Genomic DNA, 20,878 nt, shown 5'->3' on the forward strand with positions numbered 1-20,878 from the left:
CTACTGACCATCGGAAGGTGAGTCATCTGCTTCTGGACTGCAACTGACTACAGGTAACTGAAACCATACACAGTGAAACTGTGAATGGGAAGGGTGGTCTTCTGTATTTTTTAAATAGATAATCACTGCCAATATTTATCATATAGAATCCTAACACTGCTTAGAATAAAACCATTGTATAACACTATCCACCTCATTTTTAATTGGAGGAAAAACCATTCTAGCTTCCCAAGTGTGAGGGCTCTCATTTTATAGCTTTTAAGGGACTACTTTACTTTATAATTTTAAGAAGTTAGTATTACTGAATGATTTCTAATTTTGTGTTTATGAAAGTATTCACTTTGTCCTGCAGCTACCCTGAATTGACTGAAAAATTCAATTCACTGAAGATCTATGACCCTGCCAGCAAGGAGGCAGTAAATTACAATAAAACGTTAATACTGCAAAGTATAAAACAAAATGCACCTTAAAATATACTTTCTATCCTTTACTTTTGCTAAAGCATATAAGCTTTGGAGGCAAAAAGAAATGGATCTTCAGTCTAACGCTGTCCCAACTGAGCTATCTCGGCCGCTGCAGAAAGAAATGGGTTTAGATCTAATCCTCCCCCCTTACTAGCTTTGTTATCATAAAGTTTTTCTCTATCCTTTCTTTTTTTTAAAAAAAATTTTTAAAAAAAATCCTTTCTTTTTTTTCCTTTTTTTATCCTTTCTCTATCCTGAGACAGACAGACAGAGAGAGAGAGAGAGAGAGAGAGGCAGAGACATAGGCAGAAGGAGAAGCAGGCTCCCTGAGGTGAGGGTGAGCCTGATGTGGGACTTGATCTCAGGACCCTGGGATCACAGCCTGAGCCAAAGGCAGACAGATGCTCAACCACTGAGCCACCCAGGCATTCCTCCCTATCCTCATTTCTTCCCTCCATAAAATAAGGACAATAAAACCTAACTCACTGGATAATTACAATGAAGTAAAGTGCTTTGCACTTAAGTGCATGATATAAATAGTACTTGTCTCTGTTATTTTTATTATTTGCAAGGCTATATAACTCCTTCACCTGCTATCATCACTGCTGAAAATATTTCAATGATAGTCTACTACCCTGTGTAGGGCATAGTTTAGCTGTATTCATTCTACTTAGAGCATTATTTGCCCCTTCTACTTCCTAAGAATGAATTTCATGAAGAAAAAGTTTTCCATTCTATTTTCCTACATCCTTATAAAACCTAGTTCCCATCAAAGTACATGTAAAATGCTACTTTATATATTTAAAAATATGAACAAAGAAGAAAAATAAAAACATTTTGAGTGCAAACATAATGCCAAAAGCATTGAGGAAAAAAGCTATTAATAACTCAGCAGCTAAAATACTTTTCATAGCAGGAATGGATTTATAGAACGCTTTTAAAATTCAATTTAATACTTCCTTTGTTTCTAAAGGTCTAATTCCACTTCAGAGATTGGCCAATTCTCAAAATGAACGACAGTTTGTAAATTCCTCAAACTGAGAGAAATTTAAATTATACCAAAACTTTCAAATTCAACAGTTTTAATCCTGTAGCTTTTTATACTCAACCTGTATTTGTCTGAGTTTAGTAATGATGAATTTTTCTTCCCTGAGTTTTATCTAAGCCAGCAAAGCTTTTCCAAAATTTAAAATGAAATTCTAAACTGAAAATAACTTTTTTACAATACAAAACTTGTATCCTTTCTCCCCAATTATTAAGGAAACTAAAATAGCTTCTTTAAACGAATAACCCAGTTCCCTTTCACAGAAAACATGGAAAAGGGTTCTTCACATTCCTGTTAAACGTCTTCCCTCCCATGAGATTTGTATTTAAAATTCTCTTCAAAGCAATTAAATGTGGACTTAGTTATGCAGTGACAGAAACACCATGTCCTGATACTAAATTTCAGAAACTGAATGAAAGACATGACCTCCATTCTTGGACATAAGTGGACTTGGTTTCTTTATGGAATGAACCACAGAGTCAAAAACCTTTACTTTCTAGCAGTTAAATTATTCTTGTTATCTAATCTTACATTATTTCTCCCAAATTAAGCAATGGTTTCAAACCTTTTCATCTAAAAACAAACAAAATAAGACACACTTTTTTCGTGAGTTTGTAAAAATTCAATAAGGCAAAGCTTTCATAAGGAAGCAGTGAAAACACACCTGCAGTCTAATTTATTTATATTTAACAGTGTGCTCCATCCTAAGGAATATGGAAAATATCTATTTTTGAACATTTAGTCCCTCTGATGTTTGCAGGCAGTGGTGTGCCCACGATTGAACATAAATCATCATGAATATCTGAGTCACTCTTTATTCATTTTGTTTCTCTTGCTCCCAAAAGAGTAACAAATGCTACTTTCATTCAAAAGAAGTCAAGATGGATAGTCAGCACAAGCAAGTTTCCTCAGGAACAAACTTTAGTTTTCAACCCAAACCAAAATATCTGAATCTTTTGAACAAAAGTACAGAAAGAGATAAGTAGGTCATTAATTAATGCTTCATTTAAAACATGACAGCTAAGAGAGGTCATCAGTTTTTGAGCATATGCAACTTAGGCTTATGACAGATTTATAAGAACTTCCTTTCTCCAAGGTGTCCATGAGTTTCCCCTTAAAAGTCATCACAGTTTTTGAATGAAAGGATCAACATATTTAGAGTGATTATAACGAGCCTTAAATATTAGGGAATTTACTGATGATTAAAGCTAACGATATATTTGAAGCACAATCTAGGTTAGTTTTTTGATAACACAGTTAAGATTTTAGAAATTGGAGACGTTATGGAATTTTCATTCCCTTGGATCTCAAGAACTTTGGAAGACATGGAAAAGAAGGTGAGGCTTGCCAGCTGCCACCCACTGCAGAGTTCTAAAGCCACCCTCACTGGGTCAATGAGAACACCAGCAGTCATCAGAAGTTTACTGACTAAAGCAGCAGGAGGGATCAAGGTGGGAACATAACACTTGAGAACTTTAGAAAACATATTCAAATGCCCTTTTTCATCTGTGCTCAAAACAGACCCATTAAATGGGCAGACAGGAGATACTACAAAGAAGCTGGGATTCTAAAGTAATTTGTCCAAGGTCACTATGCTCGTGAGAGACAAAGACACAATTCTTAATCTCAAATTCTGTTCATAAAAAGAAAAAAAAAAAGAAATATACTGAGTATACTGAGACTCCTAAGGGCTTAGTCCCAGGACTTCTTTCCCTAAATGGTCTTTTCCACTCCATGACTAATCATCGAATATATGTAGGTTAGTCCCAATAGTATAACCCCCTTCCAGACCTCTCCACTGAGCACTACACATACATGACCATGTGCACCTGCAAAGTTACCACCTGAATGCCTAAAAAAGCCAACTCAAGCCTAGCAGAACCCTTGTTTTTCCCCTTCCTCCAGGTTTCCTATCTCAGGAAGTGACACATCATTGCTCAAGAGTCAGACCAACCAGTCAATCTCTGCCTTTCCTCTACTCAGCACCCCATATTCAATGGAAGTTTGATAGATTCCTCTTGCACAATACCGTCCACCTCAATTCCCTATCTGCACTCCACCATCACCTCTTGCCTGAATCAGTGTAGACATCTCCTCACTTGTCACCCTGCCTCCCTCCCTTCATGTCATTGTAACCTCCATTCTACACATAGTACCTAAGCTACAACCATGACTCTTTCATTTGTGCTTAAGTCCAACCTCCTGTAAAATCCCACATATCTATCTACCTATGTTTTCAATTTTATAAATCTTCTTATTGATGAGCATCTCAAAAATAAAGCCTTGGTAGTACTATGATTGCCTGCCAGTGGCAGATGGAGCATGGAAAGTCAAGACTTAAACCAAGTCTTCCAAGTGTGCTTTTCATTTGGCCATTCAAGTTCCTAGTGATCTGTCCCCAGACACCTACCCATATCTCAGTTTTCTCATTTGTAATATTGTAATAAAACTGCTGCTCTTCTTATGTCACCTGGTGATAAGAGGATCAAATGAGTTAATACATGTCAAAGGGCTCTGAAAAACATAAAGCATGACACAAACAGAAAGTGATATAAAAAGCATGTTACTGCAGAAATGCTACTCAAGTATGGAGTTTTCTGAGCTTCTGTTTAGAAGAAAGAGGAGTTAAGTTAAATCTAGCTAACCTAACAGGCTTTTGCCTCTTGTCACTAGAACCCATTTAGGCTAGTTCCAGCCTTATCTATCCCTTCAAGAGGACTGATGCTATATAAGAAAACACATGGCAGCCCTGGTTAAATTCCAAATGTCCAGATTTACCTTACTAACAAATAAGAAATAACCAAATAAATATTAAACGTGTTTCTGACTAAAAAAACCAGGAAGCTAAAAGCCACTGTTCGGAAAGCTGAGAAAATCAACTTCAACAGGCTCAAAGTCTCTCTACTCTCTTCCTTCCTCTCTCTGGGATGCAGAGAGTACAATTCCAGAGAAGAAGAAAGTCCAGGGCTGTAGGGCCCCTCCCAACACCAGGAATACAGGATGACTCCAACTCCAGACCACCTTCACAGCTTCTGGAAACTCTGCCGGCCGGCGGGGGCTGGAGTTGCATGCTGGACATGGCTCAGGTTGCAGAAATCCTGAGGTACCAACATTCACCTGGCTGTGCACTGTGTACACAAGAAACTGGCCTTCAAGTATGAGACAAGTTAAAAAAGGCAGGAAAAGGCAAGACACTTCTAATAAAATCAGTCCATGGATTCATGATAATACTAAAGTCAGATTTACTGACAAAAGCATTGAGATCTTAAAGAAAGTAACAACTGTGGGCAGATACACAAGCTGTTGTATTTGACCTCCCTTTCTTTATGGTTGCCCCACAAAGGTCTGACAGATTAGATTGCACACTCATTTCACTACCACATAAATTCTTCAATTTAATTTTTCATTAATATTTTTCAAGCCAGTTATTATTCTATTTCAGTTCTACTTGAGCCCACTGTGTCTTTCAAGAAATAATACTGAGTGACATTTAAGACATTCAGACTACAGAAATGTAAATCATGCTGTGAACTAAGGTTCTGTAAACTTTTTCTGTGAAGTCCAGTTAATATTTTAGGCTTTGTGGACTCTGCCATATATTCTTTTTTAAATAACCCTCTAACAATATAAAAACATTCTTAGCTCTATGTGGTACAAAAAAAAAAAGGCCACAGGCAATAGTTCTGCAACCCTTTTAAATAATAGCTGTGAACTAACAATGTATAGAACATACATAGTTACACAATATAAATCAGTCTTTTCATTTAAAATGAATCATACTGGTTCCACAGGTTTCCTTTTCCTGAAGTAGGTACTAAACTAAGAATGTTTTATATTAGAGAAGGATGAGGAATACACCCTTATTATTTTTCGTGAGGCAAGAAATTCTGCCCAGATATTTTTTCTCCCCTCTCTAGGTGGTCATGGATAAAAAATGTTCACTAAGAATTAATGAATCATCCTTTAGAATATACATACTTACGGTAAAATGCGAAAGCCTAAGTTTTACAGTGTAAGTTGATAAAATACAAATTTATAAAGCCTTAAAAATTATAAACAGATACAAAGTCAAAAAGCCAAAAATAGAATAAAATTCACCAATCCATCAAAATAATACATTCATCCATGTGTTATTAAATGACTTTCAGGATCTCTGCACTAACAATAAAAAATAGCACCAAAATTTTGTAAGGATAATGGCATACAAATGACTTGCTGTAATTGGTATTTCTACCCCACAATGCAATGAAGTCCATTGTACCTGAGATAATGGAACTCTCTTACATAGCTGCTACATTGTTACCAAGCAACACGAAATAAAATGTCAGGATTAGCACTTGATTTAATATATTTTTATCATCAATAAACCATGTTTCTAGTCTGCTACTCTTCTGGATGCAAATGGTCATTAGTCTAAGAATTATATTTAGTAATCTATAAGGGTATACAAGAAAAAAAAGGCAGTAAAGTTAATACCGGACATTCACCAAGTCCATTCTTTTTTAGTATTTATTTACTGCTTCTTTGGTGGAAACAGCAGATATTAATATGAGTAATTCTACTTTTGAGGTAATTTTTGCCAAAATACTCAACTACAATTTGTTAAATACATCTTCATTAGCATTCAAATATTTTCAAACAAATGTAGCATTTCATGAAAATTCAATGGTCTCTAATAGTCATGAATGATCTTTAAATACTTTAATAGTTTAAAATAAGTAGAGTTAATCAGTTCAGTCAGTTTAGTTATGTAAGGATATTATCATCTGTCAAGGGACTGTATATCTGGTTAATAGCATAAGAACTTAGAGATACCTCTTTCAGAGTGATTTAGTAATAATTATAAAATGAAATACAGAGCATGAATAAAATCTTACAACAATAAAACTATGAGAGAAAGAAATATAAATTAAAAGATCATATAAAATTTAACAGGTCTAAAAACAAAAACTGATGTAAGTGATATCCACTGCTTATCACAACCATCTGAAAAGTTAACACCTGGGCAAGTGACTGCATTCTCCCTTAGGATCAAGGGTTGCCAGGGTTCATGGGGGTTGGAGGAAAGAGGGTATTGATTCTCTCTACATTGTATCAAACAGCTCTTTTACCTCCTCCCACCCTTTTTCAAAAAAGAATATGTGTCAAGTGTTCAACTCAACTGGTCCAGGTGGATGCTGTAAAGAGGATTGGCATAAATAGTTCTTGCTGTCCTCATTCTAGTTAACTAACTGAAGTAGAGCTTTACCAGGTAAATACTTAAGGGCAGTAAAAGACATTTAGCATATTATGCATCATACAGTGAATGTCAGACTTGACATTCCAGCCAAATTCTCATAAATATCATGCTTCCACATGTTAATCAGAGATTTGTATGTGTGAATGAATTCCATATGGGCAGGACCAGTAGTTGCCTGGGTATGGATGTGCGTGCTTGAAATTGAATCTAATGACGTCTCTTAACTGGTTAGAAGTGCTTGTCTTATGTGGAGAAAAGCTTTAATTTTTTTTCTGTTTATACCTATGCTTTTTCTTTTTACTGTCTCTTGTACAAGTTATGAGTTTCACTGCTTTAGAAGCTGTAATATCATAAGGCATTAGCAATGTCAAGATTAAGAATAAAAGACACTTAGGAGAAAAGGAATTATGTTTATCCCGTAGGCATTTTTGTATTCTCTAAAGCAGGAAGGAAGATAACCAAAGACTCTAAAACATGGATACATTAATTGGCCTGCTTGGTGGAGATTAAATATTCGTAGCATCCATTGAAGTGATTATGCCATTAAAATCCACTGTGTTCCCACCTTCTAATTGTAAAGTGAAATAACAACCAGTTTGATCACTTCTAAGATGATTCGCAAGGAATCTCCAAACAGGAACAGAGAGTCACAAGAGCCGGGAGGCTCCAATCTCAAAATCATTCCCCATTCATCTCAGAGTTTTAAAGTCAGATTTAGGTCTAATCATCTCTTGAGAACTCTTACAAAGTGAACTAAAAATACAAATCATATTTCCCATGGCCTCAGAAGAAGCTATTGCTGTTACCCTCAAGAAAGCTACTCTCATGTAATGCTCCTCAGCCTGCTACCCTGCACTGAACGAGGGAGACTTCATCCCTACTCCTCCAACCCACCAGGAATGTTCTCGCCACAGGCTTTTCCACCTGCCACTCCTACTGCCTCGACTTCTTCCCCTCCGAGAGCTGCAGAGCTGGTGTCCTGACTTCCTGGGAGTCTCTAACCGAAGTCATTTCCCTGAGGCCTTTTACTGACCACCTTACCTAAAATTTCAGTTTCTTCTCCTGACATTTTATGTTCCTTTTCATGCTTTTTGTTTTTTTCTCCTTTACACATATCAACATATGGCATACCACGTACTTCCCTTCTGTTTTCTATTTCATGTCTATCTTGAGCATCAGAACGTAAGCTCCATTGAGAGCTGGGTTGTTTCTCTGTTTTGTTCACTGCCATACTTCCAGAACCTACAAAAGTGCCTGGCACATGAGAATTTCTGAACTTCCTTGAACTCTTCCTAAAATGGGGTTTGATATAATGTCTGGTGCTTCTTTACAGATAATAAAGGAGGCGAAAAAGGTAGATGGGGATGTAGATGAGGCGGGTGTGATTATAGGCTGCCAGTCATTGCAGCTAAGGGGTGCACCCAGGGGGCTTCCCTGTTACTCTTCTGCTTACTGTTGTATAGGTTTATCATCCTTCATAATGAACATCAAAAACAAAAATTTGGGGGGGGGTGCCTGGGTGGCTCAGCTGGTTAAGTGTCTGCCTTCAGCTCAGGTCATGATCCAGGGTCCTGAGATTAAGCCCATCAGGCTCCCTGCTCAGTGGGGAATATGCTTCCCCCTCTGACCTGATCATGTTCTCTCTCTCTCTCTCACTCTCCCTCTCAAATAAATAAAATCTTAAAAAAAATAAAGATCTAAAGACATAAAATATTTTTAAAAATTAATATCATTTATACTGCAATCAACCTTTGCCCTTCCTCACCCACCAATCAGAAACAACATGTATCTGCTCAGAAGGATGGCAGATGTGCCATCTTTTCCTCCCGTTAATCTCCTAAGGAGAGATGGCATGTGCCAAGCACTGGAACATAGAAGTCAGGGTTCCCAAGGCTTGCCTCTTTTAACAGAAGTCTTAGGATAGTGCTCTGGGAAATAATTTTCGGTTTGTCCATAACCTTATATCTTGGAGCATTGTTTTTTTTAAAGCAAGGGACTGATAAAACACCATATTCCTGATAATGATTATAATTATGGCTGCAGGGGATGCAGGCAGATGAGAAGTATGAGCAATCTCCTAATTCTTACCTTAGGTGGGTTCGTAGGTGTTCAAAGTATTATTATGCTTCATAACCCACACAGGTTACACTTATACAACATTTGCATGCATCAAGTATATAATATAAGCAATTCTTTCATATGCAAATATATAAATATACAATAATATGAATATAATAAAAAATTTTTTTCAAACGGTGATAATAAATATATTGCTTTACTAAAAGCTGAAATTAGCTAAACTAGAAGAGGCTTTGTATAAAATGTGCTGTCTTCTAACACCAGCCATGGCACAACCTGACGAAGGCAGCTGGGCTATTTCTGTCGCAGACAGCTTCAACAGCCTTCAGTGGCTGAGTCAGACGACCTTTTCTGACAGAGCCAGCATGCCAGGCTGCTTGCAGGAGACAAAAGCTCAACAGTCTCCTGAGTGAAGGACTCCAGCCCCTCCCCCTGAGTTTCCTATTATAAGTTGCTTTAAAAAAATGCAGGGATGGTCACTTTAAAAAAAAAACCAGGGTGGTGGGATAGGCACCCAAGAGACTGGCAGAGGGGGCTCACAGGGAATTGAGGAGCTAAGACGATCCCTACAAAAGCCAAATGAGTTTCCTTAGGAAGACGTGACAGTCCTCACTTCTCATTATACACACAGAATGCAATGCCAAGAGTCATCCTCTGGCTGGTTTTGCACTTAAACTTGTGAAGTTTATCAGGGAAGACGACTGCACCCACTCAAAGAGAAGGAGGTCCAGAAATAACACCATCTGGGCCAAAAAGAGAAACATCTTTCTGGCATGTGTGCCAATATGTGCACCCACTTGTACTATTTTTCCCAGTAGCAAACCAGTTCCTTAAGGGGATGGTGGCCAGGGGAGTGGGAGTACAGCTGACATTCACTACATTGCAACTTTGTGGTGAAGCATGCAAGTGGCTGCAGGTTTTAAGAAATATGAATGCAATATTCATATTGATTTTATTAAAGGAGAAAATAGACACACTTGGTCACCTCACTGGTTTTATACTACTCACAAGCTTATGAAAAACACATCTGAAAGGGGAGACTTTTTGAAAAGGAGGAACATTCCCCTTCTAGAGAAACTGGAAATAACTCACTTTGAGGGCAAATTTTATGCTCTCTTTAATTCAAGATAAACACTCTGGTTTACTTATTGATAGAAAATATTTACTGTAAATTAATTAGAGAAGAAACTATGAACAACAACAACAAAAGCAAGAGGTGACTTCTATGATCCTTTGCCCCTCTGCTTCTAAAGCCAAAAACAATTTTGAGATGCCTAAGGGAACTATCACTAATATGTATTTATAGTTCTATCCTGACCTCCTTCAAACTCAAGTTACAGGGTGTAAACAGGGAGAAAGGCTACAAAGATGCCACACTGTGGAGCGGCACAGAACTCCGGAAGACAGGCTCTAGCCCAGGCTCTGCTTCAGAAATGTCCTCTATTTCCTCCTCTGTAAGAGAAAGGAGATGTGCTAAGACTTCTAAAAAAGTTTTCGACTGTCTGAAAGTACTAGAACAGATGTTCAATCACCGTATTTAGGGAAATTTGTGAAGAGCTGCAAGGTTCAGAGAAGCTACAAGACAGAATGAACCAAATTAAAGAATGAATGGTCCCATACAGCAACTGATCACAGGATGAGGCTTCTCTCAAAGCCAACTCTGAGGTATACGGTCATGGAGGAGAAAAAGACCATGATCAGAATAACTGGCAAGGAAGTACAAGAGACAGGAATAAATTAGCCAAAAACCTCTCCACTTGATTCTAATAGTTAGCATTGAAATGTACTACTCCTAGAGATTCAGTATCTTTCAAAAGTTTGAAAAGTCATCCATTTATGATGATTTGAGAACATTTTACAAAATAATGGAAAAGAACAGACACCCTGGAATCAATCTCTCTGTGTTTCTGTCTTGGGTCCACCTAGCTGTGTGACATCAGGTCACATATTTATCTGTAGTTTAGATGAATATTAAACTTATCACTTATCTCTGTACTTTAAAGACCTCGTCTGTAAAATAATAATAATATTGGTTCCTACCTTTAAGAAAGACTATTATAAGACTTGCACAAGGGGCAGCCCAGGTGGCTCAGCGGTTTAGTGCCACCTTCAGCCCAGGGCCTGATCCTGGAGACCCGGGATGGAGTCCCACATCGGGCTCCCTGCATGGAGCCTGCCTCTCCCTCTGCCTGTGTCTCTGCCTCACTCTCTTTCTCTCTCTTTCTCTCTCTCTCTCATGAATAAATAAAATCTTAAGAATTACACAAATAACAATGCACATAAAGACTATAGCAGTGACTAATAATAAATACTTGATTAACAGTAGCTGTTATTATTTTATTATTGTTAATAACTAGCAGGCAGGAGAAAATATGGGTAATTTATGATTTCTGAAGATTCCTATTAAATACCACACTACAGAGACTAGCTCATAATCATCCATTCCACTAGGATCCCCATCAAATAAAGCAGGATAGGAAGAGCTGTGATTTACAGAATCTGGGAGGTCAATGCAGCTAACACAATCTGGGAGGTCAATGCAGGTAACAGAGTACACAGAACATAGCAAAGAAGAGGAGCTGCAGATCCACGGTACTCACTAGACTTAGAGTAACACAGACTTAGAAGTCACAAAGTCAAGATGGAATTTTCGTATCAGAAAATATCCCATCTACTCACCATTCACAATTCCAAATGATTTTCCTCTTTTGAGAACACAGTTCTTATAATTCAGGTTATGAGCATTCAGATCTCTTCTATTATTGAGCTTATGATAATCCATTATCTAAAAGCTGTTTTGCTTAGATTCCTAAGCTAGAATGACAAATTAGATTTCATCTTCATCACTCTAAGCTCTGTCCAATCAAACTTTTCATAGTGATAATGTTCTAGATCTGTGTTGATCAAAACAGTAGTCACGAAAAAAAAAAAAAAAAAAACAGTAGTCACGGGGCACCTGGCTGGCTCAGTGACTGTCTGCCTTTGGCTCAGGGTGTGATCTCAGGGTCCTGGGATCAATTCCAACATCAGGCTCCCCATAGAGAGCCTGCTTCTCCTTCTGCCTATGTCTCTGCCTTTCTTTCTCTCATGAATAGATAAAACTAAAATCTAAAAACAACAACAACAACAAAAAAAAAAAACAGTAGTCACTAGACATATGCAGCTACTGAAGAGAAAATGAATTTTACCTTGTTTAATTTTAATTAATTTAAATTCAAATGTCACATGTAACTAGTGGCCACCATGCTGGACATTGCAGGCATAGTTAATTGAGAGTGGCTGACTGAGGTCTCATATTGAAAAGTGAGTCTGGGTCTAGCAAAAAAGAGTGCACTGACAGAGATGTCTGTTCTCAGACAAGGGGAATAGCCTTTACCATATTTGCAGGTTTGGTTAAAGGAATTCATCTCCTTTCCCTTATGCCAAAAACAAACAAACAAAAAACTTCTTCTCTTTTCTACTATCTACAGTGATTCTCAGACATGAGAGGGTCATTTTCTGTTCCTAGAAGAAACAAGATTGGCTAAAAGAAGCAGATTATAAAAGAAGAAGAAGAAGAAGAAAAAAAAAAAAGAACTTCAGCCAGGACAATGCATAATGCCCTTGGTACTCAGAGAAGGAATATTAGTTCCAGGAAGTATTACAGAAGTAAAATCAATAGGGTTAAACTACCAGCTATTTTAAGCTATGTTATAGGCTTTTCTTCAGTGATATTATATGTGTGTGTGTTGTGTGTGTGTGTATGCATGCGCGCGCCTGTGCCATGGACAGGTCATTAAGATGATTCAATATATTTAAAAAAAAAAACAGATTGCATAGTGAGAGTAAACCACATTGTCCATTTTGAATGCAAAAAATATACTAAAGCTGTTGCAAAAGAAACCACCATGCTAGGTTGAAAGTACCACATCCCCAGAACTTTAAAAATAATACATTTCACTTTCCAAGAGAAGAACAGAATTCTAACATTTGATTTTTCAAAAATACCACGGTACTGCCTCCATGAAATATCATCTTGGCCAAATGTATGCAGGAGTCAAAAGATGTCACACATGACACTACCACCACGAGAAAAACCATGAACATATATTCTCATTTCCAGATCCCATGATAGGTTTCTATAAAGCTCTCCCAAAGATGGGTCCCCTGGGTGGCTCAGCTGGGTGTCGGCCTTCCACCCAGGGTGTGATCCTGGGGTCCCCAGATGGAGTTCCGCATCAGGCTCCCTGAATGGAGCCTGCTTCTCTCTCTGCCTGTGTCTCTGTCTCTGTCTCTTATGAATAAATAAAATCTTTAAAAAAAAAAAAAAGAAAACAAAAAACTCTCCCAAGGAGAAGTTAACTCAAACTTTCATGAAAATTTGGTTCCAAGGTCATTCTCAAAGCCTCAAGTTAAGAATCATTTTGGAATCTCCTTTCAGGTTCAAATACATATAATACAAAATGTCAGGGTTTAGGTATAAGTAACCTAGTTTTATCCCAGAGCTTTAACCCTAGAAAGGCTCCAGAATTAGTCATGTCTCTGCCACACCATGAGATGCCCAAAGAGTCAGTTCCTTAATTCAAATGCTCCAAACAAAACAACATCAAAGCAATTACTTATACTACCCTCCTTCTTCTTTAAAGAATTCTCAGTATCAATTACAATAAGATAATGATATAACTTACTATTTTTCTGGGATTCTGTATATGAAATAATGATATAACTTACTATTTTTCTGGGATTCTGTATATAAAAATCCATCTTGCAATTTTACCCAAAGAGGAGTATTTTACTCAAGTACCAAAGGACTGTTATAAACTAGTCAGTCTCAGGGGCACCTGGGTGGCTTAGTTGGTTAAGCATCTGCCTTCAGTTCATGTCATAATCCCAGGGTTCTGAGATCGAGCCCCACATCAGGCTCTCTGCTCAGTGAGGAGTCTGCTTCTCCCTCTCCCACTCCCAGTGCTTGTGGGCTCTCTCGCTGTCAAATACATAAATAAAATCTTAAAAAAAAAAAAAAGCTGGCTAGTTTCATGACTTGATCCCAAAAAAACTAATGTTATAGTAAAATTTCAAATATTACATATTTAAATAGAATCTTCAATATCCAAATTTAAAAGTGGCCATTGTTTATCTTTCAGAAAACACATGAACTGTTATAAATTTTCTAAACTAATACATAACAGCAAGTTTAAAAAGCAACCTCTGGAAAACAGAAATGACCTCTTCTCTTACCTCTACTACTGTGGTTTCTGCAGCTTTGCACATTGGCAAATTGAAATTTCTTGCACTTTTCCTATATTAGGAAGAAAGAAAACCAAAAATAAGAAGAGTTTCTCTCAGCTTTGATTACAGATTAAAAGAATTTCTATAAACTAAAATCTTAAATCTTTTAAAAAGAATGTATTATATTTTTCGTGTTAATTTTATAAATAAAAATAATAGCCCCATTTCATTCAATTATAGCTTTTATGGGGTTGAAGGAAAGAGGGACTATTTTTCATATTCTAATATAGATTACATTCAGAAAGATAAAAAAGATATTAATAAATCTACTCATTTAAAACTAATTTGCCTAAATCTTTTAACCGGGGTGCCACTTTATTTCTATAGTTATATATTTCACTAAACTTGCTCTTGTTAAAATATTAAGAAAGGTAGCAAGGGCTTTGTATGAGAAGGCAGAGTAATTATATTCTCTATTAAAGAGAAATCTATTGCTGAAATAAAATGAAACATTCACTGGTAATGTGTGAGTCATCTATAAAGATCATTCTGGGGGACCAATTTCTAATGAAATTTTTTGAAGTGCAACACCCACATCAGACCCTGAGGTGTAAAAATTTCAAGAAAATGCCAATTTTGCTGATGGTTTTGCACTCAAGTTCTTAAATTAATGCACCACCACCATCCATAAAAAAATTTAATATACTTCTTGTTTCTGAGAGTGTAAGTCGATAAAAAAACTTACATGATAAAGGAAAATAAGTTATATCTTTTCTTTTACTAGCTCTTTTAGGCCACCAGTGTTTATCTCACTTAGATTCAAGAATAAATATAAAGACAGGTGTGTCCCTGAGAGAGAAGTCCTTGGGTACTTTCTTTCACAAGTTGCTATGTTGGATTCCACTAGATGTCTGGCATGCCCAACATCAAAACCTCCAAGGGCAGTGTGGCCAGAGGCAAAGCTGTGCAGGGCTGTCCTAATGATGGCCTAGATAGACATTTTACCAGTTGTCCCATTAGAAGTGAAGGTCATCCTAGAAACCAGTATCTTGGGACACCCAGGTGGCTCAGTGGTTAAGCATCTGCCTTCAGCTCAGGGTGTGATCCTGGAGTCTGGGGATCGAGTCCCACGTCAGGCTCCCTGCATGGAGCCTGCTTCTCCCTCTGCCTGTGTCTCTGCCTCTCTTTCTCTGTGTCTCTCATGAATGAATAAATAAAATCTTAAAAAAAAAAACAAAGAAAGAAACCAGTATTTTAAAATTTTAAGTCACTTGACCATTGCTGATGAGCAGTCTTATCTCCTGTCAATAACCACAGGCATAAGTCAATGATGGGAAGAGCCCTTGTGCAGTCTTTAGATATCAGAGCCAGGCAGTGAAACACATGATAAATTCATGGAAACAGTTTAAATAGTTCATTTCCATTTGCTTCTCTTACAATTTCATTAATCTTTTTAAAAAAGCAACTTAACTTTGCAAACATTACACCAAGATGTCAAATAAGGCAGACATGAGGCAAAATGAGTAACTGCCGAAATCAGTTGTAACCAAAACCTGGCTGAATTCAAGAAACTAAATATAATATTGATATCATATAAGGTCTTCAGAAATGAACAAAACAACATGAGGGTAGTCACTGAGAATTTAACTATGATCTCACCAAAGGTGCATTTGGTAAAGATAAACATTATTACCAAAACACTAAATATCCATATTATAAGAAAGAAAATTATTTCTGTAACCTAACCAGCAAAGTCTTCAAGACCAAACATTTTGGAAAACTTGTATGTATACTTTCAAAAATACTGTTTATTTTGTGGAAAAATAAATAAATAATTTTTGGAAAACTTGTATGTGTATATTCAAAAGTACAATTTTCAAAACCATATAATGTATAAATCTAAGATACTAAATATTTGGTATTTAATACGCTTAGGGTAATCAAAAGATCTTGAAATCTATTAAGCCTGTGGTTTAATATCTGTGGCTAACCAAATAACAAGAATGAAAGTTGAGCATTATCCAGATTAATCAACTTTTCAGATAGAACCTACAGAAGTATTTCCTAGTAGACACCAACATGACTAGAAAAGAAGCGACCCTAAATGGTTGTTAGCAAGATCTTTCCAGAATATCAAAAAAATTTAGGCATTTTACCTTAATACATATTAATAACAATATCAAAATTAAATACAATTGTGTGCTTTTCTCACATTTGCTAAGCACATCTTAACACTTAACTTGTCCTGGCAACTAAAATACCACATGGAAAAGTAGTTTGTATGTGACTACATACAAGGATATTTAGATTCAAAATAGCTTACAAGTGGTACAATGTGGGCCCCAACCAATTAGAACAGATTTCCACAAGTACACCACATCACCAAGACTGCACAGCAGTAGCCTTGCACACACATACATATATGCTGACAGGTGGGCTTGTTTGATCGTAAGCCACTTTTTAAATAAGTTTTTAAACATCAAACACATCAATATATCCATTTTTGTAATCATAATTTAGGAAATGTAAAGTTGCTGGAATGCGTTTCATTCAAATTTTTTAAAACCATCATACTACCTGAAAATCACATTTCCTGCTTGGTCTGCCTTCCAGGCTTTCACCAAAGCAAAATCTCCTGTAATTGCTTCTTCCAAAATAAAATGCTGACCGTTAAACTCCCTCACCTGCAGGAGACAAAGAGGGCATTGTCAGGTATTTGCATGAGTTCCAGTTGGCCATGGTTATATGCCCTGACAGAAGCAGACAATAAGGATACAGATCTAGTCAGAGAAGGTTTCTCAGAGACAGAACAATCTAAATGGAGATCTCAAGGGTGACTAGTGGTAGGCAACTAGGATTTAGTCAAAGTGGCGGAAGGGGAACTGAGGGAACAGCATGTGCAAAGACTCAGCAGCAAGAAAGAGCTTGGTAAACTTGAGGAACTAGAAGTTCTATATGCTTAAGGCATAGACTGTAGGTTAGCACTCATTTTATTATTTGTGTGCATAAGTTATATACACAGAACATGAAAAATAGCCCATCTTTCCTTCCACTTCAGGGGAGGGGGAACCAAAACTATGTAAGTTGCATAAAATGGCCAATGTATTTTGAACACAAAATAGTTACAAAAATCTATTCATCTCTCCTAATTAATCTATAACCATCTGTTGAAATTTTAATTGGAATTCCTAGAATTTGCAGATGAAACTGGAGAACTGATATACCATATCTTTCCACCTGTGAGCAGAACATATGCCCACATTTTTTGAAGTCTTCTTTTACCTCTTTGAATTGCTTTTAATTTTTCCCAAAAAAGCTTTGTATATATTTTCTTTAGGTTTATTCATAGGCACTTCATGGTTTTTGATGCTACTATGAGTATTCTATGTTCTTCTATTATACCTCCTCTTCTGTCATTACTGGTTTAATGGATGCTATTGATTTTTGTATATGCATTGCCTTTTAATTGTACTACAGATAGAGGTGGAAGAGGGGAGAGGAATCATAAAGTAAAACTATGCCATGGCATTTTGTTCCTCTTTTCTTCTCAGGGATTTAGCTCTGGGATTTCAAACAAAGAAGAGAGGAAACAACGCCAATACTACACATCCATCCTACACATGACCCAGGCCTGGGAAGGCATAGCCCCATCCTCGTTCGTACTGCACCCTCTAGTGGACAAACAGCATGCATACCAGGGGAAGCTTCAGGAGAAAGTTTGGTGTATTGACTTTTCTTCAACTACGGTTTAAAGCAGAAATCCTTTCTTAAAGAACAGCTTCCTTAAAGACCTTACCCCACTCTCCAGTGAATTTATGGGATCACTGAATAAGGAGAATCTGTTTTTTTTTTTTAAAGGAGAATCTTGTTAACACGAAATTTAGACAAATCATATGAAGGATATTTATAAACTGTACATCAATACGTAGCTTTTTAAAGAGTTTTATGTATTTCAAAGTCATTACTGCCAACAACAATGATGACTGATGACAGGTAATGTTATGTTGTATACAGATCTAGAAAACTTCATAAAGATCTAAATATATGCTAATCCAAGGCAATGTGAAAAAACTGACTTTTTTTTTTCCCTATTCCAATTATAGCATTTCCTGATGGATCTACAAACCAGCAGCTGCTTATGCCAGCCATTCTAAAATTTTAAAACAGGGAAAGGATTGGTTTTGTCACACTAGCTATTTAGCTATTACACTCACTTAAAAGAGTTGTAGGTTTCCTGGTCACCACCTCCCCCCTTTTTTTCAGCCCTTTCTTGTATCCATTCCAATCAAATTCCCATCAATGCAGAAAAAATCCTCTCTTTCAGAAAAATTCTTTAAGGTCACCAATGACCTCCATGTTTCTAAAGCCAATGTCCCACTTCTCACTCTGACACAACTGATCACTTCCTCTTTTGTAAAATTTCCCTTGTCTTTCAAGTTACTAGACTCCCCTTGCTTTTCTCTTCACTCACTAAACATTTTCCCATTCTTCTTTGCTGCTTCTTTTCCTCTTCCCACTTCTTAAATGCAAAGGAGGTATCCACTGCTTGTAATACAGCCCTAGACACTCAGCTAGTCCCACAGATTTAAATACTAGATGCTGAAGACTCCAAAGCTCGTATTCCAGCTCTAAACCCTCCCCAAGCTGGAGACAAGCTGGAGACTACGGAGCAACTTCTGCTGAAGCCTAGAGGATGTCTCAAATACATCCAGTCCTAAACAAGGCTCTTGGGATTACTCCCATACGTTGTCCATCTCATAAGCAGCATGCATGGTTCTTGTTCTTCCTCATGCCCCACAACCAATGCACTGGTAAATCCTGCTGGCTCTGCTATCAACATATGTCCTTATTCCAACCACTTCCCACAAGCTCCACTGTTAACCACCTCAGTCTAAACCACTTCCTTGCCCACCTGGGTCAATACAACAGCATCTTAATCCCTCTCACTGCTTCTGCTCTTGGAACCTTCCCAAAAACTCTCCACCTGGCAGCCACAGTGATCCCTCCAAAATGTAACTCAGACCACTTCATTCTCCTGTGAACTCTCTACTGTGCCCTCACCACTCAGTAAAACCCAACTCATGTGATCTGGCTCTCACACCTCCCCCCCTTCAGCCTCTCATCCTACTGCTCTCTGCCTCATTCATTCTGTTCTTGTCTTGCTGCCCTGCTGTTCTACAAACAGGGCTAGCCTGCCTCAGGACCTTGTCCTTCCTCTTCCTTCTGACCAGAGCACAACCCTATAATCTTTGCTCACTCATTCTCCTGTTTTATTCAGATCTCTATCAACTGTCACTTTCTCAGAGAGGTTTCCCCTTACCCAATCTGGAACACCACTTCCCTGCAGTGAGCATTCTCTCTGCCCTTACCCTACTTGATTTTTCTTCATAGCATTTTCGTTATTAACAAAATATGTTTATGAATTCATTCTGTTAGTTCCTCCACTAGCAGGCACACTTGGTCTAGATCATCACCCTTTCTAACTATACTTGGGCCAGTGCCTGACAAAGAGTAGGATCTCAGTAAATACCACTGAATTAAAAGATTTACTCACCTCCTCTTCCTACCATAAGTAGGAGAAATAGAGCTAACAGCAATCATTTTAAGAAATTATTTGTCATGTTCCTAGGGTAATTCAGATAAAAGTACAAAACTACTAGATTTGTGCATCTGACTCCAGACAAAAATGAATCCAGGCATTCAGGACAGACTCTAGTCTATCCTATGTTTTCCCAGGGTGAGTTAACGCTCTAACTTCTAGCAAACTCTCAAGGTATTAACCCAATTTTTCTAGGCATCATTATCTACATTACTAAGATCCATTTTAATAATTAGGCTCCTGTCTTATTTGCCAAAAATTTTTTGAACCCCATTAGGCAGTAAAGAGAGAGAAGCAAGATAGAATATAAAAAAAAATGTTAATCAAAGCTTTGAGTCAATATAGGTCACTCTAAGCAGAAAGGCAAAGCTCCAGATGGAGGACACTGCTAGAGACAAACGCTGAACAGCAAGGGGCATGTTCGATGACCTTTTATCTTCTCTCATAACATGGAGGTGCAGAGCTAACATCCCTATAAGCAAAAAAAAAAAATTTATAAAAATCGCTATAAGCAAGTGGTTTAAGAGATCCTTTGATTATGAAGCTGTCATTTCCTTTGAGCTATGCACAGTATTTCTGCAGCCTGCACTAACACTCTTGAGCTGTGTGGCCAGGGAGAAGGACTAAAATTACAGTAATGGAATACTGGGCTGTGTAATTTTTACAACTGACTCAAATCTGAGTTTCTGAAGTATCTATCTAGAGGTCTGTTCTTTTCTAATATGTGAGTGAAGTTACCTGGTAGAAAGATATGCCAACCTCCCAACACTTTAAATAAAACTAAATTATTCAGTTAGCTCAAGTATGTCCAGTATATAAAATGAAGAACAAATGCTCTATTTTATTATGTAATTACAACTGCCCCTTGCTTTTCAAAATGGTAAATAAACTTGTGATGTCTTTGGCTTTTTCTTCCTCCTTCATCCACATCCAGAAGGGGCTTGAGAATAAGTTTACTACGATACAATGATACATCTACTCTCTTTTTCACATAAGCATAATCAGAAGTTATAAATGCTCCTACATTTGTTAAAACCTACCATAAAACTAATCTTGACTCACACATCTTCTATAGATTTCAGTTTTGTTTCTTCTCATTTATTTATTCTGGTTTCTCTATGTGATTTTAATTACTGGCAGATGCTCTGTTTTAGCTAGAAATTGTACCTAGCATATGCACATAAATGAAGGACAGTGTCTCTTCTCACACAGAGGTAATTGTATTCTATCTACCCACTGAGTCC

General features: G+C 37.3%; 1 protein-coding gene across 1 annotated transcript in view; it reads right to left on the reverse strand.

Moving 5' to 3' along the window:
- The window catches only part of OXCT1 (3-oxoacid CoA-transferase 1), a 124,959-nt gene that overhangs the window by 80,687 nt on the left and 23,394 nt on the right, over positions 1-20,878 (reverse strand). The window contains exons 6-7 of the mRNA XM_055325101.1: positions 16,613-16,719; positions 14,045-14,105 (exon numbers count right to left, since the gene is read on the reverse strand). Coding sequence (XP_055181076.1) covers positions 14,045-14,105; positions 16,613-16,719 — 168 coding nt within the window. The remainder of the gene's footprint in view (positions 1-14,044; positions 14,106-16,612; positions 16,720-20,878) is intronic.

The sequence above is a fragment of the Nyctereutes procyonoides genome, unplaced genomic scaffold, assembly GCF_905146905.1.
Source record: "Nyctereutes procyonoides isolate TBG_1078 unplaced genomic scaffold, NYPRO_anot_genome, whole genome shotgun sequence".
In the NCBI taxonomy this organism is placed as follows: Eukaryota; Metazoa; Chordata; class Mammalia; order Carnivora; family Canidae; genus Nyctereutes; species Nyctereutes procyonoides.